This window comes from Thunnus thynnus, chromosome 18, assembly GCF_963924715.1.
Source record: "Thunnus thynnus chromosome 18, fThuThy2.1, whole genome shotgun sequence".
Classification (NCBI taxonomy): Eukaryota; Metazoa; Chordata; class Actinopteri; order Scombriformes; family Scombridae; genus Thunnus; species Thunnus thynnus.
In genome coordinates this window covers 23,334,053-23,359,603 of record NC_089534.1, presented here as the reverse complement: position 1 = coordinate 23,359,603, position 25,551 = coordinate 23,334,053, and the positions used below count along the sequence as shown (strand labels likewise).

The 25,551-nt window shown below is 37.0% G+C and overlaps 2 protein-coding genes across 4 annotated transcripts; one reads left to right on the top strand and one right to left on the bottom strand.

The window, feature by feature from the left end:
• Nucleotides 1–16,229, bottom strand: LOC137168867 (adhesion G-protein coupled receptor G2-like). Of its 2 annotated transcripts, XM_067571694.1 has the most exons (18): nt 15,853–16,229; nt 15,625–15,744; nt 15,314–15,430; nt 14,173–14,214; nt 13,933–14,085; nt 13,772–13,828; nt 11,786–11,866; nt 11,530–11,695; nt 9,730–9,892; nt 9,115–9,249; nt 8,922–9,032; nt 8,783–8,819; nt 7,286–7,386; nt 6,968–7,089; nt 3,399–3,667; nt 3,191–3,284; nt 2,793–3,076; nt 1–2,477 (listed from the first exon to the last, which is right to left on the bottom strand). In XM_067571694.1, exons 2-18 carry the CDS (start codon nt 15,692–15,694, stop codon nt 2,320–2,322), a joined length of 2,160 nt encoding a protein of 719 aa, XP_067427795.1. In that variant the 5' UTR covers nt 15,695–15,744; nt 15,853–16,229; the 3' UTR covers nt 1–2,319. The 2 variants fall into 2 exon arrangements, with proteins under 2 accessions (XP_067427795.1, XP_067427796.1); XM_067571695.1 differs by lacking the exons at nt 11,530–11,695; nt 11,786–11,866; nt 13,772–13,828; ... (3 more) ...; nt 15,625–15,744; nt 15,853–16,229 and adding an exon at nt 10,332–10,748 and having other exon boundaries at nt 5–2,477.
• A 3,587-nt stretch (nt 16,230–19,816) lies between these two features.
• Nucleotides 19,817–25,548, top strand: mtif3 (mitochondrial translational initiation factor 3). Of its 2 annotated transcripts, none has more exons than XM_067571923.1 (4): nt 19,817–19,919; nt 21,646–22,108; nt 22,485–22,636; nt 23,847–25,548. In XM_067571923.1, the coding sequence occupies exons 2-4, from the start codon at nt 21,649–21,651 to the stop codon at nt 24,096–24,098; spliced, it is 864 nt and encodes a 287-aa protein (XP_067428024.1). In that variant the 5' UTR covers nt 19,817–19,919; nt 21,646–21,648; the 3' UTR covers nt 24,099–25,548. The 2 variants fall into 2 exon arrangements, with proteins under 2 accessions (XP_067428024.1, XP_067428023.1); XM_067571922.1 differs by lacking the exon at nt 19,817–19,919 and adding an exon at nt 20,301–20,432.
• The last annotated feature ends 3 nt before the right edge of the window (nt 25,549–25,551 follow it).

Genomic DNA, 25,551 nt, shown 5'->3' with positions numbered 1-25,551 from the left:
AAACCACTACCTTTACAATATTATTTTATACTAAAAAAAACCCCTCACTGTCTTGAAAAACAAACCTGTTTTCAAATGTTGCATAGGGTTTTTATTCAAGGTCACCAAATTTGGAGATACATGCTTTTCATTGAGCAGTGCAAATGTGCAATAGCAATGTGAACAAGAATATTTAAACATTTTTTGAAAAAAAGTGAAATATTGTGCTACATTTTGTTCATATATGAACGTTTATATTTCTTACCACTTATGTCTGTATATCTTATATTGTGTGATGACCCCTGGTGCCATCTTGGGGTTTGATCTGGTACTAACCTGTATCTCTCCTTGTTCTGCAGGTGACTGCTAGTGTAACCTGGAACATCTGAGCGCCCACAGTGCTCCCAGGTTATTTAAGTCCTGGCTGCAGCACAGCTCACTCTCTCACTGACTCTTTGACACTCGGATGCTGCGCTGCTGCATACCTGCTCTCTCCCACAGGCACCCCTTTTGATTTGGTTGTTGATTTAGTTCTTTGTTTTACTTTCTTGCACCTTACAACACACACACACACACACACACATCTTACACCCATGCACACCATAAACTACTGATACCACTGATTTCCACACCCCATGCTTAAAATATCTAGTTAACTCTTTAATTTGGTTTAATTTAGTTTAATAAACTTATTTTTTGTTAAAACTTGACACTGGTGTGTCTCTCTTGAGGCAGGTCACAACATATTATTTGGTAAAAGTAATCAATAAGCCTACTAGGCTTTTTTCCACTCCATTCGTACTGATTTTCTTTCTTGTTGTTAATGTGTTTTTGTTTGATTTTAACCAGTGCAGATAAATAAACTCAAAACTTGAAGGCCTCTGTGTTATACTATACTATGCTATACTATACTATACTATACTACACTACATTACACTATACTGTACTATACTATGCTATGCTATACTATAGTATGCTATACTATACTACACTATAGTATACTATGCTATGCTATGCTATACTACACTACACTACACTATACTAAACTATACTATAATATACTACACTATAGTATACTATGCCATGCTATACTATACTATACTATACTATACTATGCTATACTATACTATGCTATGCTATGCTATGCTATACTACACTACACTACACTATAGTATACTATGCCATGCTATACTATACTATACTATACTATACTATGCTATGCTATGCTATGCTATGCTATACTACACTACACTACACTACACTATAGTATACTATGCCATGCTATACTATACTATACTATGCTATATTATACTACACTACACTATACTATACTATACTATACTATGCTATGCTATGCTATGCTATACTACACTATGCTATGCTATACTACACTACACTAAACTACACTACATTACACTACACTATACTAAACTATACTATACCATACTACACTATAGTATACTATGCTATGCTATATTATACTACACTACATTACACTACACTACACTATACTACACTATACTAAACTATACTATACCATACTACACTATAGTATACTATGCTATGCTATATTATACTACACTACATTACACTACACTATACTATACTACACTATATTAAACTATACTATACCATACTACACTATAGTATACTATGCTATGCTATACTATACTGTACTATACTGTACTATACGATACGATACGATACGATACGATACGATACGATTCGATACGATACGATACGATACTATACTATACTATACTTAAGGGTTCATTCCAAGGTAACAAAAACACGATTTTCATTTTCAGGTGATTACACACTAATTATAACATACTTATAAATAATATATTACATTTCTGCCAAGTCTGTCCCACTAGATGCCACTAAAATCTACACACTGCACCTTGAATTTCTTCCAAGTAATCTCATAAATAAAAAAGCAATAAAAAATCATGACATGTTGTAAAGAAAGGGCTGATGATCATGATGATCATTCAATCATCAAGTGATCATTCATTACTTCTTTTGAGAGGTACCAATACCACACATCAGCAGAACAGTTTACGATAGCAGCTATATGTAGATCCTATTCTACCAAAAAGAAAATGAAATATTCAATCTATTTGCATCAGTGAATCACCACTACTCATATATAAGTCTGAGAACTACAATCAAATGGTTGCCATGAAATTAGGAAAAACCTGAACAGAACATGCAGTGTCATCTGATATACTCCACATTGATATACAGTAAATCGATACACTTTATACTGAATTCCTTGTACTTGCTTGTAGTCTGTAGGTCAAGCTCTCCATCACTCTTTGGTCCCCATCAAAGACTTTATTTTTTGCCTGGCTGGTTGGTGTAGGGGTTCTTGTGGTTGTCTAGACCAGTGTTAAGAGTGGCAACGCTGCTGTTGCTGTCTGAGTTTTTGTTCACGCCACCATTTATCTCTCCCCACTGTCTGGTGTTGTAGTAGTAGATGAACAGGAAGAAACCTGACAGAGAAAGATGGTCACCCATAAGTTCAGACTGTGAAATATACTGCTCATTTAAGTGTGTTGAGTGATAATTTTTAAAGGAATTGCTACAAAATTTAAAGCTCATCCCTATTTTACACTTATTACTCTACTATACTATAGATTTTATTTTCACAGTCATCCATCCTCTACTTTCCATTGAATATTGTCATTCAGTGCAAAATATTACTTTACTTCAGCCAAAACTAAGAGTAAATCAAAACATTTAAAACGTAATAAACACATCATTTGAAAGATTATTATAGAGCTGTAGGATTATATCCATGTGGATACCTTGGAAAGAGTTCAGGGCCGTGAAAATGTAGTAGGAGGGGATCCGGAGGGCACCATAGGCGAAGAAGGCAAACCCCCATGTGATGCCCAGCATGCAGCACAGTCCCAGTATGGTTACAATATTTTTGCCATTTCTGCTCATTTGTGCGTTGCCTGCTTTGGTTCTCTTGAGGCAAAAGAGCCAGGACAGCATGATGATGAAGGTAGTGAAGGTGAAGAGGAAGACCAAAACATAGTAGCCTATGTTGACAATGTAGTGGACGTCACTGTCTGTTATCCAGCACCTTGGAACAGAAAGAGAGAAGGAAAGTAAACATGGTTCTATGGTATGATGATTTATATTAAATATATAATCCACAAAGTGCAAAAGTGTTTGTGAAAATGCAGTCATAACTCACATGGCTTCATTATTTTCAGTGTTATCCGTGTGGATAACTTGTTCACCATATTTTCCTAAAATGAACAGGACAATCACCACTACACTCGGAAGAACTGGAAATGGAAAAAGGAAATAAACAGCAATGAGTTATCAAGTCCGAAAGAGTTACAACCTTTTTCAATCATTCCTTAAACTAAAAAAAAAAGAAAATAATAATATGAATTTACCCCAGCTGGTGATGGAGGCTTTCAGTATGTAGTGATGGATTGAAATGTTGCCCCTTGTGTACAGCTGCAGGCAGAGGTGGAAGGCCTGCACAGCAAACCAAGTGAAAGTGGCCAACATGAAGTAGTGCATGAACGCCGCCATGATCTTACAACCCACTGAGTTCTTCATTTTTGCCACAAAGCTGTTGATCAGGAAGGTGAGGTTAAGCAGGAACATGGCCAACACGAGGTGGATGAGGAGCCAGGTGGTCTTACTGGTCTTGGTCTTCCTGTGAGAAGAGATGAATTAACAAAGAGGTCATGTATGTCAGAATTTATTTGAAAGTGTCCATGATGTTTTTGATTGCTGATGGACAAATACTGTGTTATGATTACACTGTTGACTGGAGGAATGAATGAACAAATGATGATGTTATCTTCACAATTTTGATAATTGATTAATCGTTTCGTTCATTTATCGCACAAAAATGTCAATCACTAGTCTGAGCTTGTGAGATGATTTGCTGCTTTTCGCTGTTTTACATCATTGTAAATTGAAAGCCCTTCAGTCTTGGATTGTTGGTCGGACAAAGTAAGATATCTGAAGTCATCACCTTGGGCTCTGGAAAGTTGTGATGGGCATTCTCTGACATTTTATAGACTAAACAATTAATCATTTAACTGAAAAACTTTTGGACAGATAAATCATAAATAAAAACAGCCTAGAGACCTGAGGGGTGTTCCATCAACGCAGCTAAAGAAAGCTGCGCTTACTTGAAAAAGCCTGGCTAGAATTAACGTCAACTTTCACTTGAGGCTCAAGCCGTTCCACTAACGCAGCTTAGCCATGTCTAATCAACGCTAAGTCTAGCCAGACTGGAATAAGCTTGAAGTGTGCGTGTGCACGGAGTACATAAGCAGCCCAAAACAGTCAGTTGTCGAAAAGACAATACTATGTCGCAAAAAGAAGAGAAAACTAGAGCGGTGTTCTTCTCAGCAGTGGAACAAACCAGCTGATGAAACTATATGAAGTATATAAACGAGTTTTCACCTAAAAGGGCAAAACATCTACAATTAAGAAGGTGAAGGAGTTGGCTTGGCACAAAATTGATGACAGATTAAATGTATACCTGTAGGTGGGCAGTGATAGCTTAAAGGTTAGAGGAGCGAACTTATTGCTATAAGGTTGATGGTTTGATCCTGCCATCTGGCTTGATGAGTCTGCATTGTGAAAGGGAAGAGCACCACTTGTCCCTGTTCATGGTTTTATCTTTATTTGTTAATAAATGAGCATTCAGATCAGTGACTGTGGTTATATTATCACTAGGCTAGATAACATCAGCAGTATGTTTAAAATTACGATGTAGGCAACTTAAGAGAACCAACTTACCAACATTAACATTCTCTTTGACACATCTTCTCTTTCACAGGACATCCATTTACAAGCATCAGTGAAAGATAAAAAATAAGTTTCAGTTGGAGATAAAGAAGCTGGAGAAGGATATAAGTACAGTTGAAACTGCTTAGAGTGATCACATTGGTCTGGGTCAAATATCACTATAAGCAGATGATTATCATAACCATCTCTTTTTCTTTATTTTTCATGCAGAATACCATCTAATTGACATTTGTATATTTATTAGCCTACATGAATATAAAGTTACTGAATTTTATTGACTGTTTCAAAATACAGTACAGCTGCTTCAAATGTACAGTGTGCGCATTTTTGAAGCAGCGGGTTCTGACTTTTGCCAATGACAAGTTCCTTATTTTCCTCAGTGGCAGAACAGGCGGAGATAGCGGTGAAATTTACTTAAATTTCTTCCCCCCCTTTTATTGTCGTAAGTTTTGGGGAGACTAACTTACTTAAGTGTTTTTGTAAAAGTCCCCCACAGCTCTTCTATTTTATCTTTCTGAACACGGACAAGTGATGCACGTGCAAAAAGACACTTGATGGAACCATCTTTTGAGAGTCTGTTTCCGTCCATCAGACATTCTTTGACATGCAGCTGAATTAAGCTTGATCGTTAGCCTGCCACGAAGCAGGCTAGTTCTGCTGACTAAGTTACCATGGTTACTGAGCTGGGACTCATATAAGCCACAGTGATGGAACAGAACTCTCTCACTTAAATTAGCGAGGCTTAACAAAATAAGCCAGGCTATCCTGTTTGCCAGCTTGATGGAACACCCCTCAGGCTTTTCACTTGAATGAACCAAAACATAATAATAGTATTACATCACTAAAAATATTAAACTAAACATTTTAAGTAAAATTAGAAAAGAAACATTACCGTCACTGTAAAATGTGACTGTGGTCATCTGTCAATAACAAACCAAACTGACTTTTCGGCAAAGCTGAATTCAAATCAATCTACAATAAAAATGCTAATAGCTTCACTCTGAATGTCAGTGAATTTCCTGTTCTACAATACAATGATATTTATTGACTAGTTTATAAAGGGAGAGAGCAAAGGCAGGAGAGGACACTTTGCACACTGAACATTGTTTCATTCATTTCATTTTATGATCACGAGTTAGTTAATTACCTAAATCACCTTTACTTCTTCACCTTTACTTAAAAGATTTCACACAAAATTTATCCCGTCACAACAGACAGTGATGTAGTCACTAATTTAAACATCATGAAAATTATGCTTGAAATCCTCAAGATTATCTGCGGGACTGGAAACAAACACACAAACAGTCATGCACGTATCAAATGCAAACTCTGGCAAAAAGTCTATTTAAAACCACAGTCATATAATATAACATAATCTTATGTACATGTATAAACAGTACATTATTTTAACTTCCTTGTTCACTGAACAGTGTTTACAGTGCAGTAGTGACCTGAAAATATTTCTGTGACCATACATGATGAAGAGGACGGATGTTTTATTTGCGTACGGCATTCATTTGGTACACACTGCTGTTTTCATCGCACTCCAACAATGAGACTACTATTTCAACAATCTCATTTACCTGTGTACATATCTGTATTTAAATGAGATGTGTATGAGTGCTGGGTGGATGCATTGTGTAACATAATTGATGACCTCTCACAGTTTACGTTCCCATCCCACTCACACGTTAACGGTTCCTCACTCGGGGACTAAAGCTTACTGTGATGTAGTTCATATATGCCCCCAAACTCTGTAACGCAGTAGATTTTATAATGTGCACCAACATCTATTAGTTTAAGACACATCTTTTACAACTTGCTTTCACCTAGAATCTTTGACTACATCTTTCCTCATCTAAAGTATGTATGGTTTTCTTTTACGCATGTAGTAAACCTGTCCAAAGACACACCCTGCTGTGGCAGCATTGCAACTGAATGTATAAACTCACAAAAACAAATGTAAAATCAAGTGTCAAGTGTCTAGTCTAGTCACAGGTATGTATTTTTTCATTTTAAGTTATTTTTATTTTCTTTTAAATGTCACCTTTCTTTGTATGTTACCTTATATTTTCCTGTATTTGTTTTTAATGTCTACTTCTTGCATGTATTTTTCTTTTTTCATCTCTGTGAAGCTGACTGTTTTGCATCTCTGAGGGGTGATACATAAATAAAGTTTTATTACTGTTACCTCATAAAGAAGTGCATGAAGAGGACTATGCCGAGGAAGAACATGGACAAGCCACAGCCAACTTGAGTGATGATGGTGAGGGCGTTCAAATCAGAACTAGAGATGGTTTCATTGAGGGGAGCCTGCAAAGGGACAAGAAAAATAAACACTTTTAGGCATTTAGTTACAGGCATTGGCACTGGTAATGGTTTAGCTAGGAAGTGCAATCAGCTAACATGGGCAAACAAATATGCAAATATTTGCACCCTAATGGGAATGAAAATTAAGTGACTGAAGCTTAGTATATCATGCAAATATTACAATAGAAGTAAAACGCACCAATAAGATAGCAAAAAATGTCAAATGCGAACACCGGCATGTAATGTTGTCTCCATCTTGTATTGTCTCACATCCATCATCTGTCCAGTTTGGCTGGTTTCCTGCAAGACAGGAGCAGAGCATGTAAACAGTGAAACCAGAGGGTTCATAAATCCATCAGTTTCAACAACCCTCTTTAAAATAGTTTAAAACTTTTAAAGTAAAAATACTATTATGATAAACTCAGGATGTAGATTAAGGTAAATACAAATCAAAACATTCAAACAAATTTCGCTGTGAGGACACACTCACACTATTAAAGACGCCCGCACATGAGCCAATCCCTGCACATGTGGGGCATGTTCCAGTCAAACCAAAGTACCACAGTTGTGTGCAGACTATAGAGAAATACTTTATAACATTTACACAGCCTTGTGCAATCTATTGTGTATGTGTAGTGCATTACATCCCACAAGAGTTCTTGACTGGATAAAGTTTACTATTAGAAACAGACATAATTGACCTTTTTCGCAGCAAAATTACAAACTAATGATATCAATAATGGCTCTTCCCCATTTAGGTGTCCCAGTAATTGCGTATCTACACTGTGCGATAGCGACAATCTTTCATTTTCATTTAGACCTTTTTCATAGCAGACATTGTTACTTGTCATAGAATTTGAAGCATAGGTGGAGCTAATGCTACGTTCACTTCATATCTGTCAGAGTGTATTTACAAGCAGTGTAGGGAAAAATTTCACTGCAACCTCCTGTAACTCCAAGCAGCAACAACAAACAACCTAAAGCAAATAACAAAAATATTTTCCAACATACAATAACATTTCTAATACAATCATATAAAATATTACATCATAAAGACAACTGCTGTTATAAGCTGTTATAAGCTGTAAATAGCTGTCTAAATCCTAATATAAGTCAAATTAAATGACGATCGGTGAGACTAACACATGCAGATTCTAAAATAACCCAAAACATGGTCAGCCAGATGAGAGAGCAGACAGATTATGCAACATCAGTATGAGATCTTTGTTTTTTCTTCTTTTCTCTCCCATTAATCATCTCAGGACCCCTCAGATTTATCTGGTGACCCTTTGGAGGGGCCCAACCCCTAGGTTGGGAACCATTAGACTAAACTAACTGTATATAAAGTAGTTGAAACTAGCTCCACCTCCAGCAGCTACAACAGTAACATGCTGCTCTAACACTGATGCTTCAGTATTAATAATATAATGATGTCATATATAATAATAATATATCAGTCAGAAGGACCAAACCACTACTTTTACTGCAATATTTTAAGTATTTAACTACATCAAACTGATAATACTCATGTACTTTTACTTAAGTAGGATTTTTCATGCAGGTTTTTTACTTGTAATGGAGTATTTTTACAGTGCTGTATTGGTACTTTTACTTAAGTAAAGGATCTGTCTACTTTTTCCAACACTGGTTGTGCTGCAGCATCAACATCAATATGCAAATTAGTGGGGAAAAATACCTTCACCATTCCATGATCGGCAACTTGGAATTCCTTCCTGCAAACAAAGTAACAGAGCTGCACTGACAATGTGCTCTTGGACAATAATGAAGTACAGATGATACATATTTAATACAGCACTTTTTTTTTTTTAACTTACATATTTCAAGTTCCGAAAATTGATGGATATTTTGTCTGTGAGATTGGTGATAGCAACTCCCATTTCAATTGCTACAACTTCATCATCTAAAACAGTGCTGTTCAACTCATCCTGGAAAAATGCAACAAAGTAGTAACATGATCATATATGTAAGCTGTATCAATGAAGGTGAAATTACAGGTATTTTTCTTACCTGAGCCATATTGTTGAATCGCAAAACAGCTGCAAATGCTTCACTCACATTCGAATCGAAAGCTTTTTCAAAAGCTTGTTTTGACACTGTAACAGATCTTGAAAACGAAGGCAGAAAATCTCTGCTGTCTATAATCTGCAGGAAAGAGCGTAACAAGTTTGTTGTCAAAACTATATAGTGTACCAGTTTTAAAGTTGAAAAAATTATGAAACTATCAACTTCAATTTAGTCCAGTTAAGATATTGGAAATTATTTAGCCTCTTTAAAACACTGAACTGTTTGTTTTTAAAGGTTTAAGCCTTCAGTAAATGGGCTCGGGGCCCAGGACCAGAGACAGTGTAGGGAAGTGAAATGTCATGACAAGTATTGGATGGACTCCACTGAAATTGGCTACACACATTCATTAGGTAAAATTACCAGAAAAACTGATGACGTTCCCATCAGCCTCAGCTCTACTTTTTCTGCTAATTAGTCAATGTTAGCATGCTAACGTGCTAAACTAAGATGGTAAACACATCTTATCACATCCAGAAAACATACTGTTATTCTGAAATCTATTATACCTTGAATTTTTGCTGACATGGTATGAAGGTCAAATAAAAGTAATGCACCCACATTTATGGAGTCATTCGGAGATAAATAAGCGAGGGACACTTCGTCTACATCCTCGGGCTCCGTTTTCTTCACTACAGCACCCGTGACTCCCCCTCCTGCATTCAATTCAGCTGAAGACTCATTGAAAGAGGCAACAATGCTGGCAATATCGCTCATGATTTTACTGTTGACAGATGGAAAAGCATGGCTTATATATGTGAGATATCATGTGCAACTCTGTAATCAGTACTTAGTGTCAAAACCTAAATATACACAATACTAATACATTTTCTCTGTTTTAATTTCATTGTTTAAAGGATTAGTTTGACATTTTGGTATTTGCTTTTTAATGGCGAAAGTTAGATGAGAAGATTGATACCACTCTCACATCTGTGCGTTAAATATGGAGCTGGAGCAGGGAGGCGATTAGCTTAGCATTGCATAAAGACAGGAAGCCGGTCGAAACAGCTAGTTGGCTCTGACTAAAGTTTAAAAAATACACCTAAAAACACCTCTAAAGTTCCCTAATTAACACATTTTATCTTGTACGCTTAATCCATACATAAACGGAAATATTGGAAATGTAAAATGCATAGACTGTATAAAAATATGGACGTATTCACCGTGACGTCACCCATTGGTTTCTGGTGAGTGGTTTTGAAGCTCAAAGTCAGCCGCTCCAGCCGTCGCCACTTTGGCAGTGTGTGACTCTGTCTAACTCCCGGCCAATCCAAAATGGGTAAAGAGCAGGGCCGAATGGCTGAAACAAGCCACCTAGCAGCTGGCAGACTCAAAGCAGCCATGTCCTTCATTATGCGTAATTTTATGGCTTAATAAAATTTAAACGGGTGAGTTATAAAAAAAATTCACCCCCCCGTACAGTTGTCATGAAAGGGGAAATTAGCTATAGAGACCAAAACCGTTTTTTGTACCAGGCTGTAGACATGTTCATTTCTGCTGTAAAGTTGGGCATTTTAACATGGGGGTCTATGGAGATTGACTTGCTTTTGGAGCCAGCCTCAAGTGGTCATTCAAGGAACTGCAGTTTTTGGCACTTCTGCATTGGCTTAATTTTTCAGCCCCAGAGGTTGCCGCTTGGTAAAATGTTGTGGTTTTACGGCAAGTTACATGCTGTAACTATTTCTGGGCAAACAACAGTGATTTCCCAGAGCCTTGTTGTCACCATGAGGTTGCTGGGAAAATGATCATTTTTACTTTACAACTACTCTGTTTGTGTATGGATCAAACAAACAAGATTTAACATGTAAGAGAGCCTTAGATGTGTTGGTAGCACAAGTTTATTAACTTTGGACAGAGCCGTGCTTGCTGTTTCCACCAGGTTCTTCTCATTTAACTCTCAGCAAAAAGTGAACTAGCATATTTCCCAAAATTTCTTCCTTTAGAGACCAGTTTGTAGGATTTAGTGGCATCTAGCGGTGAGATTGCAGATTGCAACCAAATGAATATCCCTTCCCTCACCCTCCACTTCCAAGTGTGTAGAACAATCTATGGTTGCCGCGAAACTTGCAAAAAATATAAAAAGGCCCTCTCTAGAGCCAGTGTTTGGTTTGTTCGTTCTGGGCTGCTGTAGAAATATGGCGGTGCAACATGGCGGCCTCCGTGGAAGAGGACCTGCTCTCTATGTAGATATAAAGGGCTCATTCTAAGGTAACGAAAACTACAATTCTTATTTTCAGGTGATTATGCACTAATTAAAACATTCTTATTAATTATACATTTCATTTCTGCCAAGTCTGTTCCACTAGATGCCACTAAATTCTACACATTGCACCTTTAATAAATTAATGGAGTATGTCTTACACAGCTTGAGCAGGGTCAAGTTTTCCTTTTTTATCAACTGTTACATTTTGTTTCAAATTAATTGTCCTCTCAGGTGTTTTCACTGGATTATTACAGTTGAGGCAATGGCTCCCTGTACTTGTGAAGTTGATGCTGTACTTGTCCTTGATCCATGGATTTTGCGTATCTGACAACAAAACATTTAATGGAATATACTGTAAATAAGAAGCAGAAACCTTCACAATTTCATTTTTTTGCTTATCTAAAGGGAGCTCACCCATTTTTTTGCAGTGGTCTTCATTATAAGTAGAATTTTCACACACAGTTTCTGTATCCAAACATCTAGCATGGCAAGATCCTATTAATGGAAACAAAGTCAGTATGTAACACCCAGTAAAGAAGAAATATAGACCAACATAGACCTGGTGGGACAAAGCTATAAGATCTAATATTATTTATAATATTTACATATTTCTTTGAAATTAACTAAATGGAGGGGAGGTTAAGAAAAAAACTGAATTGTAAAATTCATGAAACCAAAATTGTTTAATTCAGATTTAAAAATGTGATTGTAAGAAAGTTCATTCATAATTCCACATTTCCAATTTTTAAGTTAAGTGCAAATTCAATTGTTTTTTTTTATCAGCCCCATTTTATTAATTGATTTTTCCACTCCATACTGAATGAAACGCCATGGCTGCAGCAACATGGCAGACTTCATGAAGTCAGGTGTGCATATCAGGTGTGTGATGATATGCAGCAGAAGTTATACTTCATGGTATTTAGATCAGATAGAACTTAATTAATCCTGAAGGAAAGTCTTGTGCCGGAGATTGCTCAGAAATGACAACAACATGAGAATAAAAACAATAGAGTAATAAATGTAAAGTATAAGGAGTATAAGGAGTAAATGCTAACACTAGTGCCTAATATGGCGAGGACCATACAAGGACCTGCTTGATGACCACGCCTGCTATCATCATTATCATTAGTCATATTTCTATTATTATTACCGTTGTTATTGTTATTATTGTTGTTATTATGCTACTCTGTGTCTCTTTCCCCCTCCCTCCTTCTTTCTCTCTCAACCCAAACGGTCCAGGCAGATGGCACCCACCTAGAGCCCAGTTCTGCTTGAGGTTTCTTCCTGTTAAAGGGGAGTTTTTCCTTGCTGCTGTCGCCAAGTGCTTGCTCATGTGGGAATGTTGGGAATCTGTTAAATAAAGAGTACGGTCTAGACCTGCTCTATGTGAAAGTGCTCTGAGATAACTTCTGTTATGATTTGGCATGCAGGGGATGAGAGGCTTTGTCCATAATACTGAATAGTTTCCTCAGCATCCACCTCTCCGACACCTCCACCAAAGACTCCAGTTCCACTCCCAGGAAAGAACCCGCTTTCCTGATGAGCTTATTGAGTCTATCAGCATCAGCTGCCTTCACCCTGCTGCCCCAGCACACTACAGTGTAGAAGATGGCTGGCCACCACTGAGTGATAAAACATTTGCAACATGGTTTGTTCTGCAGATGATGAAAGAGCTGAGTCTCCTGAGGAAATACAGACAGCTCTGACCTTTCTGCCAACTTCTGCAGGTGGCAGGACTGTAAACAGTATCTGAAGTCTGAGGTGTAGAGTGTGAACAGAAAGGGAGATAGGACCGTCCCCTGAGGTGTCCCCGTGCTGTGTCTGACACTTTGTTACTGTATATTAAATGGTGAGACATAAAAGACTGAAACCAGAGTCAGTGGAGGCTGTAGTAGCAGATGAATGTCCATGGTATCACAATCACTTATCACATGTGGTGAAAATGTTCAGTTGTCCACATACTTTTGGCCAGGCTGGGTATTTAGAACTTCAGCCTGATAAAGAGGAATGCTGTTACTTAAAATGGAGTAATAGCCATTTATTTTTTAGGAGCTGTACAATAGGCCTTCAGTATATGTTCTGTATAGTCACTGGAAAAATTGCAAATTCAACAAAGAAGAATGTTGTTTAAAAAAATGAATTTCAATTTTTTAAATGTTTTTTTTAGTTTTTTTAAGTAAATTCTAAATTCATTTTTAAGATTTAAAATGAGAAATGACAGGGATGCAGAAAAAGTTCTCCTGACTTTGTTTAGAAGTTTGTGGAGATAAATTCTACTCTTGTTTTGAAAGGGCGAAATGTCACATGACTTCCTGTCTACGGATGACCATTGTGCTTGTCGTCTGCCATGTTGCTGCAGTCAGGTACTCTTGTAGAAAAGTTTAGAAGATATGAGCTTACTGTCGATCATTCGACTGAAGACACAGTTTGGTTCCTTCTGTGCACTGCATTCCTTTGCTGCCAAGCAATATACAGTGAAGATGATTAAAATGTCATTGTGTGGTGCTCTCAGAATTGAAAAATGACACTGGGAAATATAAAATACAGTTATGTAATATCACCTTTGAGCTGAGATACTGTAGCATTGCAATGTGTCCCATTCAGGACACACAGATGCAATTTTCTGTTGATATGCCACTTTAAAATGCGCAGTACAAGAGAATCATTCTTATCATCCATTTGAGGCCACTCTGCACCCCACAGACGACGTGTTACTTAAGAACAGAAATACAGTTAGACTTTTATTTTGTTGCTGATGTAAGTTTTTTTAAAATTTCTTTACTCTAGTTGGCTGTACTCACGTTTAGATGCATTTTTCTGCAGAAATATTATGCAATTGTCAACTGTTGAGTGGTAAAGAAGGCAGTTTTTTTTACTGTCACATAATAATCTCATAATAATCTTATATCTCTTACATACTTTTACACAATATTTAGAGCAGTTACACAAAAGCAGAACTAATTACACACAAAATGTAACATCCACGAATAATAAAATCGCTGACAGAGAAACAGGCACACCTAGCATGTCACCAGTCTACTGCAGGGCTAAAGGTCAGACTATGTTTTAAACAAACTAGTTTGGACAAAGTGTCGTTATTGTGTGTGTCGTTGTGTCTATGGGTTTGCCATTGTTCATTCATGATTTGTTACTTAAAAATGTTACAACAGACACATTTTAGTAGGAATTTTTTGTTAAAAATGATGTTTGTTGTTCAAAATCTGATAAAAATACGTCATTTGTCCATGAATATTGATAATGAATGCGTCATATTTTGGAGGGAAGTTAGCTGATTCAAGTTTTTATTTTGTTTCTTTTCATTAAACATTTATAAATATGTGCATTGTTCCAATCACAATTTGTCCAAACTAAACAGAGGTGACAGAATGAAGACATTAAGATCAATATCCTAAATTTGCTTCTTCTGTTGTGTTACATATTTGTAGCAGTTTAAGTGAAACCAGATACAAACAAATTCTGTATAGCTTCTTTTGAATTAGTTGGATTACTACTATTAGTGTTTGGATCTGATTTATGTAATTGCCAGCGATGGTCTTTTCGTTGTCGCTGTCAGAAATTCCTGGCTGGTGTCAACGTGTTTTTGTGACTATGCTGCTTGTAATTACGGTCTAAACAACATGAACTGAATGTGGTATAATATGGAAGTGCCTGAGAGGCAAACACACATGGATTCCCTCATGTTAGCCAAAGTCGTCTGTTTAAGCTAATTCAATTTCATCAACATAGTTGTACTGGTCAGATTGGGCTGCTTGTGGTTTCTCCTACAAGTTAAAATATGTTGCAACACACATTTGCTAACATTTTACCGCAAACACAGGAGTAATTTGAAAACAATGAGTAATAAATAAACTAAAGCCTGACATACATACAACTTGTGAAAATAAATGACTAATTAAAATATTTATAGTGATTTTGACTTACTCTGCAAATTATTTTGTTTCCTGCCAATGAGACCATTGAAGTTATCAGCAACAATGAAGATTATCTTCTGTTCAGGGTGACAATCATTGATTTCCAGAGAATTTCCCCCTCCTTTGGCTGGAGGATCATAATAAAATCAGATAAAAAGTGAAACACAAAATACACATTCTTAACACAATATCTTTACATATTGAAATAACCATAATAGATATTCAGAATTTTTGTTCAAAATGTAATTTCTCAGGAGAATAACACAATGAGATACTATGGTTGCAATCAGGCTTCATTACTTGGAGATTTTGTCTACTTACCTTTAAAAATGGAACAAATCCACAGAAGACACATCAACAAAACCCAAGTCATCCAACTCTTTTGTGTCATGTTTATTTGATGGCATTAAGTCTCGATCGAGATGTGTGATCCGTTCACTTCTACAGTACATGAAAAACAATAATAAGTATTTTTCCAAAATACTTTTTTCTATCAACCAAAAAAGATATGACCTATACCTACTATGACCCAAGTCTTTTCATTCTTACCTGTCTCTGGTTGAAGTAACGTCAAACCACTGAACAGTAGCACTACAGTGGTAATGAACCTTTTGGTCAGATGAATATATGCCAAACTGACTTTGCATAATTGCCCTCTGCAAAACTTTTGTCTTGCAAATTATGGTTCCACTCTCCAATGCAAAAAAAAAAAAAATCCAAGATAATGTTACACTTGGATCAACGTACAGTGATGATGTAACAGAATGCAAGGAATGGATGGTGGTTGTAATGTAATGCAACACGTTAATGTACAGTAACTTCTGTAAAAAAAAATATTATTTTCTACTTAGAATACAATATTTTGTAATGTATTCACAACATTAAATAGCCTACAAACCCAAGAGATGGTTTACATATACAAAAATTTCCTTAGGAACCTCATGAGCCTATGAAGGATCATATCTGCAAACTACTACCTTTAAAATATGATTTAATGCTAAATAAACGGTCACTGTCTCAGGGCAGTACCCCCACATTATGATAAAATACCCTCTAAGTCTTCCCCACAGTATGATAAAAAGCCTTCTAAGAGTTCCCCACATTATGATAAAGTGCCCTCTAAGGTGCCCGCACAAAGGAGGAAAAATACAAAAGTTCTGTAATGACCACTGTCCAGTTATGGGTAAATCAGGATGAAATGCCCTGTAGAGTGCCTCTATATGTGACAATCTGGAATGAAGTGGAAGAAAATGTGATGGTGCCATGTAAAGAACCCCCAAAAATGAGAAAATATGATGTGCCCTTTAAATGACGAGGATGTAATGCAGTGCCCTGTGACCTGGAGGTTCTCTATGGGTGCCCTTCTAGTGAACAAAAAATATAAAAGAAAAAAAAAAGAAAAAGTGCAATTTAGGGTTCCCCTAAGGCTAACACACTGAAGTGCAGAATAGGCTGCCCTTTCACCCTTTCAGTGAAAAAAGGTGTAGTGTAACCTGGAGCACCTGAGCGCCCACAGTGCTCCCAGGTTATTTAAGTCCTGGCTGCAGCACAGCTCACTCTCTCACTGACTCTCTGACACTCGGATGCTGCGCTGCTGCATACCTGCTCTCTCCCACAGGCACCCCTTTTGATTTGGTTGTTGATTTAGTTCTTTGTTTTACTTTCTTGCACCTTACAACACACACACACACACACACACACACACACACACACACACACACATCTTACTCTCATGCACACCATAAACTACTGCTACCACTGATTTCCACACCTCATGCTTGAAATATTTAGTTAACTCTTTAATTTGGTTTAATTTAGTTTAATAAACTTATCTTTTGTTAAAACTTGACACTGGTGTGTCTCTCTTGAGGCAGGTCACAACATATTATTTAGGTAAAAGTAATCAGTGCAAAGCCCAGTGCCCAAACCAGTGCAAATCAATAAACTCAAAAGTTGAAGGCTTCTGTGGTATACTATATTATACTATACTATACTATACTATACTATACTATACTATACTATACTATACTATATTGTAATTCTGCTATTAGCTTGTATACTTTAATTCTGTGAATATTACTAGTATTTTGTGGCTTTGTAGTTCTTGGTAGTAGACTGTGTTTCTGTTTCTCAGTATTGTATTTCTACTTCTGCCTCCTCTGTCTTTTGTACCAGTGAAACCTTTTGCATGTGTGTCTTTCCAAAAAGACAGATCCTTCCTCTGCTGCTCTTCTATATTAAACTTTTTTTTTCTTGCTGAGTTTTTGTTTCTCTAAATTAAGGGTTTAAGTACAGAGCTTGTTGTATGCTGTAAAATAAACTTAAAGTCTTACTTCATGACAAAAAAATAGTTAAAGGATCAATGTGTAGGATTTAGTGGCATTTAGCGGTGAGGTTGCAGATTGCAACTAAATGAGTACATCTCCCCCTCCAAGCATGTAGGAGAACCTAAGGTGGCCACGAAGTCGCAACAAAACAGGAAAGGCCCTCTTAAGAGTCATTGTTTGGTTTGTCTTTTCTGGGCTACTATAGAAACATGGCAGTGTTACATTGCGGCCTCTGTGGAAGAGGACCTGCTCCCTATGTAGATATAAATGGCTCATTCTGACAACGATTCTTATTTTCAGGTGATTATACACTAATGAAAACATACTTATGAATATTATATTACATTTCTGCCAAGTCTGTTCCACCAAATGCCACCAAATTACACACACTGCACCTTTAATGTCTTGCAAATAATCTCATAACTAAAAAAGCAATAAAAAAAAATCATGACATTGTAAAGAACGGGCTTCATGATCATTCAAAATAAATTCAGATTACATTTTTTTGAGCGGTACCAATATCACACACCAGCACCTACACTAACACGGTGTGACAGTGACATCAACAGGACCAAAAAGAAAATGAAAGATTCTCCCTATTTGTATCTATGAATCACCAATACTCCTATATAAGTCTGGGAACTAATCAAATGGTTGCCATGAAATTAGGAAAATCCCGAACAGAACATCCAGTTTGACCTGATACACTCCACATTGATATATCTTTTTTTTTTTTTATCTTTCTATCTTTTCATGCTGGAACTGTTGAAACTGAAAAACAGAGCCGGTGAGTCTAGTCCTTTACGTGGATAAAAATCTAGCTGTTTAAGTATTTATAGCATCACATAAAAAACAGAAACAGGAAATGAAACTATCAATGAAATTTCCTATGTCTTGTGGGATTAGATTTTGCATGACTCACTGTTTGTTATTTGAAGGCTACATTCATCTTATACATCCTTTTTTTCCCCACTCTCATAACTGTCTGTTCAGTATGAAGCTACAACCAGCAACTGGTTAGCTTAGCTTGGAAATAAAGACTGGAAAAACTGGGAAACAGCTGACTGTGTCCACAAAATTTGTATAAAAACCGAACTGCCGATTTGTGGTTTAATGGGGGAGGTTATGTGCCAGACTAGGCTACTTCTTGTCTTCGCTGTTGTTTCCCCCCTCTCGACAATAAAGCAAATAATTTTATTTCCCAAAATGTCAAACTATTCCTTTAACTGAGACAATAAAGCTGCATTAAAATAGTTATATACCCTAACCCTGTTCTGCAGTTCCACTCAGCTTAATTAAGTAAAATTTTGAATGCAGGACTTTTACTTATAGCACAGTGTGAAATACTTCCAAAACTGATCTTTTTCCAAAAAGTCATGTTACTATTTTTTTTTTTTTTTTTTTTTTTTTTTTTTTAATTTTTTCCAATGCTGCAAGTGGATGTCGAAATCTCATAACCTGGTCAAGCAAACCTGAGGGCAAGCAAGAACATTTGTGAACTGACCCTTTGATGAACTAACAGTGGATCCTGCCTTGTCCTGAAGGGGACAACATTGTGGTTTTATTGCATCTATTCTGACACAAATTAAATACTAATGTGGTGATTAAGGAACAAATCAAGAGGTGGCAGAATGAATGGAACAAAGAAAGTAAAGGAAGATATCTTTTTAAAAATAAACCATTAGTTGGGATTGCAGGGTCTGAGGAGAGACTTATAACAAGATTGAGGAATGGTCATACTGGTCTAAACAGTTCTCTTTATGTGATTGGAAAGCATAATAATGGAAAGTGTGAATATTGTGGAGAGGAAGAAACAGTGGACCATGTTTGATTGCATTATCAGAAGTATGTTTCAGTATGGAGAAAGACGTTTTAAAGAATGCACTAAGAAATATTGGAGAACAAAATATTAGTAATGTTCTGTGTTACTCTGTATTCTAAAGTGTTGGAAACTCCTCCAAGAGTATTTAAAATTAACAAGATTAATGAATAGAATCTGAGAAATATTAGTATTATTTATTTATGTATTATGTTTCCCTTTTTAAAATTTAATGATGATTATTGTGTTTATTGTTTAGATTGTAATTCTTTGTCTGGTAGAAATATTAGAGAGGGCAGATCTGTAGTGCACCCTCCACATCAGTGGGTGGCGCTAAAGCACCTGAAAGCTGTTTGCCAACCGCCAATAAAACTAAAGGAAGAAGAAAACAAAAATAAATGAAGAAGAACATTGCGGAAGACGCGAACAGTCAGCCTGCAGAGAGCATGAATGTATGACATTGATCTAAAGTGAGTAAAAAACAACAACAGATGACAGAATAATTTACTGTGAGCGAAATTCACATTTGTGTGTTATTTGAGCACAAGTTCCTGCATTGATGTGATGTGTAACACACAGACTCTGTTTGTATGTAATTGGAGACCACGTTAGTACGTTTAGGACAACTTGTTCAAAGTGTCAATGAAACCTACAGTTCATTAATTCAGATGTCATATCTTCCTATCACAGCCTAGATGACTGTAAATGGCCCTGTCAGCTTTAAGCAGTGCTCCCATGTAAAACCTGACAATTTAATGTTTACAGGTTACTGCACTTCCAGTGAGATATACTGTATTTGCTGTGAGACGTTTTATGAATCATTAGTTCATTAGTTCATTTCTGATCGGTTCAGCATAACATTACTGATGAACCATCGGTTAAATGTGGACACAACTGTCCTAATATTGGTTATTTTAAGTGCAGACATTTGCAAGAGGTCAACCAACTCAGCTGAAATCCAAATAGGTGTAAAATTTCCCAAAGTAAGTAATGAAGTAAGTTTGGTGTATCCCGAATAACACAGTGGAGCCTGACGATTTGGAAAAATCGTCTTAAGTTAGGGTGTTTGTGGTGTGTGCAGTGACAGATAAGTAAGGGAACCTTTAATTGGCAGATATTTGAATGGAGGCTGGCTGTGGAGAAGCAGATGTTTAAGTTGTGTTGCTGGAAGGAAACTGAAATATTAAAATTAAAACATAATTGTAAAACAGGCTGTTGATGTATTATGTTTATCAATTTCAAATGAGAGGTCATTAATGGTGCACAGATTAAGTTAGACTTTACATCCACTCAGTATTTTTGTGATGTCAAGTCTGCCTAACCTGTAGAGTCAGGTTAGAAATAAATTATTGATTGTAGAGCTGCGATGATTAGTCGATTAAGCGATTAGTTCACAGTAAGGTTGTCAATACGGTAAAGTATTGACACTTCGATACTTTTTTGATACCAAACGATATGATCTCCATTAATTATACATTCGATTGTATTGAAAGTACAGAAACTATTAAAAAACAAAACAGATCTGTATTCAGATTTTCAACCCAAGTCTGCACAGATGAAACAACGGGGAAGAAAATTAACTGGTCCTGAACCTGTGGCTGTTACAGCACTCTCTCTAGCAACAAACCCACTAACCATCGCAAACTTAATTTAAAAAGAAAAAAGAAAAAACATATCCTATTTTGTGTGCCTAGGGCTTTTCACTCTTGTTGCCGTGGTATCAAAAGAGGTATCGAGTATCATTTTTTAAATACTTTTTTATACTTAAATTTCTGGTATCGTGACAACCTTAGTTTTCAACTTTTAAACTAACTATTTTGATAATCAGTTAATCGTTTTGTGTCATTTTTAAGAAGAAAAAGTCCAAATTCTCCGATTCCAGCTTCGTAAATGAGAATATTTTCTGGTTTCTTTAGTTCTCTATGACAGTAAACTGAATATCTTTGAGTTGTGGACAAAACAAGATATTTGAGAACGACATCTTGGGCTTTGGGAAACAGTGATTTACATTTTTTTCACCATTCTCTGACATTTCATGGATCAAACAACTAATCAATTAAACCAGAAAATAATCAACAGATTAAATGATACTGAAGATAGTCGTTAGTTGCAGCTCTGATTGATTGTGATCTTTACCTGAGTGCACTGCTTCACATTATCATATCTGGCAGCTCAATTGTCTCCTCTCTATTTTAGACTATGTATGCAGGTTGCGTGAGGTGGATGCTAAGCCACACGGTGAGAGCTGCGTGTGGCGGCAGTCCAGGCTACAGGATACCAGCATCAAGGTTCCTCATATGCACTGAAAGATCTAATGCTGCCGCCGCCGCCACCTGGAGATGGTCTCCGTTCTCCACAGCGGTAGACGACGCAGAACAGACTCCTGCACCGAAGAAAAAAAAGCAGGATCCCCGGGCACATGCCACGATCACCAGCGTCGGCCGCAAGATCCCGCAGCGTGAGATACAGGTGATCAGTGAGACAGGCGAGAACATGGGCACCATGCACCGTGCACATGTGCTCAAAATCATGGATGAGAAAGGTCTTAAATTGGTGGTGCTCAGTGAACATAAAGACCCTCCCGTGTACCGTCTGATGAGCGGCAAACAGATCCACGAGGAACAGCTGAGACTGAGAGAGAAACAGAAAGCTAAAGCAGGTATGTGGTGTCCTGGCACGAGACTTTAGTCTAATAGAAATACATCACTACCTTTTTTCCCCCAGTTAATACACTGTATGTATAATGACGGGGAGCTGCTTACAATTTGCAGACCATACATTTTTTCAGAGAACCAGATTTTAACCAAAATGAATCCCAAAAAAAAGATATTGGAATTATTAACTAACTGATCTCAGTTTAGGATTTGAGTTTCTTAAAATGAGGCCTGATTACTCTGAAGTAAGTCATTAACTTTCAACATGGCAGATCCATCTCAGCACAATAGTATTCAGCAGATCCTCCAGCCAACCGTATGTAAAACAGAATGTAACACAACAGGGCTGTAAAACGGGGCTTGACTGTATTCTCTCTACAGCCCCCGTGCAGGTGAAAGAAGTCACCCTTACATCTGGCATCGGCACTCACGACCTCACAACCAAACTGAAACAAGTGGAGAGCTGGCTGGAGAAGAAGCACCATGTTCGGATCACTCTGCGGTCGGGACGCATGCATCCCGCAGACAACCTGGTGAGAAAGAACACTCACGTTTTAGAAGTTTTTCACATATTTTTGCCTTTTTTTATTTGATAGCTACAGTTGAGAGATGAAATGAGATTAGAGAACAATTACAGTAACAAACATTTGGATATTGTGGACACACAGATACAAAGATTCAACACTTTCATGAACAAAGCTGACAGAATGAACTACATACAAAACAGCTCAAGCTAAAGGAAAGTACTGTAATTTTAGGCATGGAAAATGAAATCTTGTTTAAAACCTTTGCACGATTGTGCCTGTGATTGTTTTTTGAATATTTTCTTTTGTGGTTAGTGGTTCAGAATTATATACATGACAAATAATGTGGTCAGATAATGTCCTTTCAAGACACTCAAATACTCTGTAAGATATCTGGTAGCCTCACAATCGTCTGGAGGCGTTTGAGTCTGACTGATGTATCCGATACTACAGAAATGTCAAAGATATTTGACGTACTTAAGAAACAGTGTCACCACTGACGAGTTTACTTTTCAGTTGAAAAATGTCCCACTCAGGACATCTTAGTCAAAATTCTTTAATAACCAAATTTAAGAGATTTTAATCAAAAATTAACTGTTTATGTTAAAAATATATATCAGATTTTTAAAAAACAACTTTCAATCATCAATGTCACTATTGGTCAGGCTCTAGTATGTACTGAGCTATCATTCACACAGTTGTATTTGTTGGGGTTTTCAGCAAAAATGCAACAAATTCTCTGCCTCCAGCCTCTCAAATTGAGGATTTGCTGCTGTAAACTAAATATCTTTAGATTTTGGGTCAAACAAAAGAAGCTATTTTAACGTTGGGCTCTATTTTCTGGAAGTAACTATTCATCAATTAATCGAGAAAATAATAGACAGTAATTGGAAGTTGCAGTTACTTTTCATGCTGTGTTACTTTGGATACTGTACATGTTTATGTTACATTTCAGTAGGTGAAGTTTGTTGTTGCCAGTAAGCCTAACTTAAGTAAAAGTTGCATGTCACTGATTGTCAGTCAAACTGCAGCTTCTGCTGTCCTCTCATCTTCTCTTCATGCCGTTTGCCAAACTGCGATGTTGAATTTTGCTTTAACAGCTAAGAAGATGCAGGACCATTATACTTTTATGTTTTATGGTCACACATTTGACAATGAATTCCCTCAAAAGTTTTCTTCAATAGCAAATCTTAAACATATGTGCTTTTATTTCCCGCAGGACACAAATCTGGAGCAGATAGTGCAACAAATGGAGGTAATGGTGGGATTTGTTTCCAAGCCAAAAGTCATACGTGATGGTCAAGCAGCCATGTGTGTCATCCGACCACCTTCAGCCAAGGAACTGTCGCAAATGAAGAAAAATAAGACTTCACCGTCGCAGTCTGCCAACTCCAGTTCACAGGCCGCTCAGCCCAAAACACCATCGCCTGTTAGCAACACGGACACAACAGAAGGGTCTACGCAGCAGTGAAGCCACAAAAACAAGCTGACATCTGTTCCTAAATGTCACGTTTTGGTGTAAAATCCTTAATCAGGATTTTCTCGTAGTGTGAAAATATTTAAGGGCATGTTTGACATATAAAGTTTGGTGTGACTTGAAGACTAAGCTTCACTCCTCTGAAACAGTCACCATAGGCCATGTTCTTCAAAGGAGGCGGAGGAACTTTCTTTGGTACGAGTTAGTTCTCATATTACAGCATACTAGCCAACATTAAGGCTAAATAACTGGCTGGCTAGTTGCCGTAGGACTTTAGGTAACAACAGACCAAAATTTGATTTGTGCAGGCCATGATTCAGAGGAAACCATTCCAGTGACCCATCATGCCCTCTCGACAGAGACATTGTCATCCTGTAAGAAACCACTCCTGTCAGAAGACGTTTTTACTCATATTGTAGGATAAAGTCGCTCAGACCTTTTCTTCTTGCCATCTTGATCCAGAATTGAAGTCATCTTATCAGTGTTATACATGTTAGGATGTTGATTATTCAATTCTGTCATGCTGTACACCTGTATGGAAGCATCAAAAATGAATTTTTGTACAGACATTCATGGTCCCCAGAGGAGGAAGCCTTATTACTTTCCTCTAATGACACTAGCGGGTTGACTTTTGTGTTTTTTAGTGAAATTTCTTGGATGGATTGTCATAAAAATTTGGTACAAACATTGAATGTCCCTGGTGATCCCTTCATGTTCCATCTTGTGCCATCTTCAGGTCAAAATGTCAATTTGTCCAATGCTAATAGGTTTATGAGCAAATACTTATAGAACCACAGTAACGACACTCCCATCAGCCTCAGCTGTACTTTGTGTTTAATGCTAATTAGCAAATGTTAGCATGCTAACACACTCACATAAGATGCTGAACATGGTAAACATTATACCTGCTCAACATCAGTATGTTAATATTGTCATTGTGAGCATGTTAGCCTGCTGACATTAGCATTTTGCTCAAAGTACAACTGTGCCTAAGTACAAGTAGCATCAACGAGCTGCTACCATAGCTGTAAACATGTTCCTTTAATTTGTCAGTTGTCTTTAAATGGGATAATGGTGGTGAGCAGATGTTTGTCCCAAGATGGGAGGTGTGTCCTCACATAACAGACTTTTGAACCCAAAATGTGTCGGAGTACACACACACAGAAACCCCTAGAGGGGTTAATGTGAAGAAACAAAAAATGGTGATTTGATGGAATCATGATGCTGATTATCAGGGAGTTAAATTTGCTGATCTATGTGAAGCAGGTGAAGATCATCATTGATTAGTCCCATGATGACTTATTAACACAATAATGTGAAAATATCGTGGATGAGGCAGTCCATTCACCCATTATTTTCATTCTCAACAAGGGTTTTTATAACAACGCCCTGCTTTCCTTGATTAAGAAAATGTTTGAGATGTGATAAAGACATCAAACCAACACCA

Bases quoted from the DNA above. Each gene is read 5' to 3' on its own strand.
- LOC137168867 (XM_067571694.1), bottom strand. From the start codon at position 15,694: ATGACACAAAAGAGTTGGATGACTTGGGTTTTGTTGATGTGTCTTCTG. The intron at 9,893-11,529 runs GTAAGACATACT...ATCTGTCAACAG, and splicing joins CTTGACCCTGCTCAAGCTGT to TAAAATCATGAGCGATATTG. The intron at 9,250-9,729 runs GTGGGTGCATTA...TCTTTCCTGCAG, and splicing joins CTCCGAATGACTCCATAAAT to ATTATAGACAGCAGAGATTT.
- mtif3 (XM_067571922.1), top strand. From the start codon at position 20,316: ATGAACCATCGGTTAAATGTGGACACAACTGTCCTAATATTGGTTATT. The intron at 20,433-21,645 runs GTAAGTAATGAA...TCTCTATTTTAG, and splicing joins TAGGTGTAAAATTTCCCAAA to ACTATGTATGCAGGTTGCGT. The intron at 22,637-23,846 runs GTGAGAAAGAAC...TATTTCCCGCAG, and splicing joins TGCATCCCGCAGACAACCTG to GACACAAATCTGGAGCAGAT.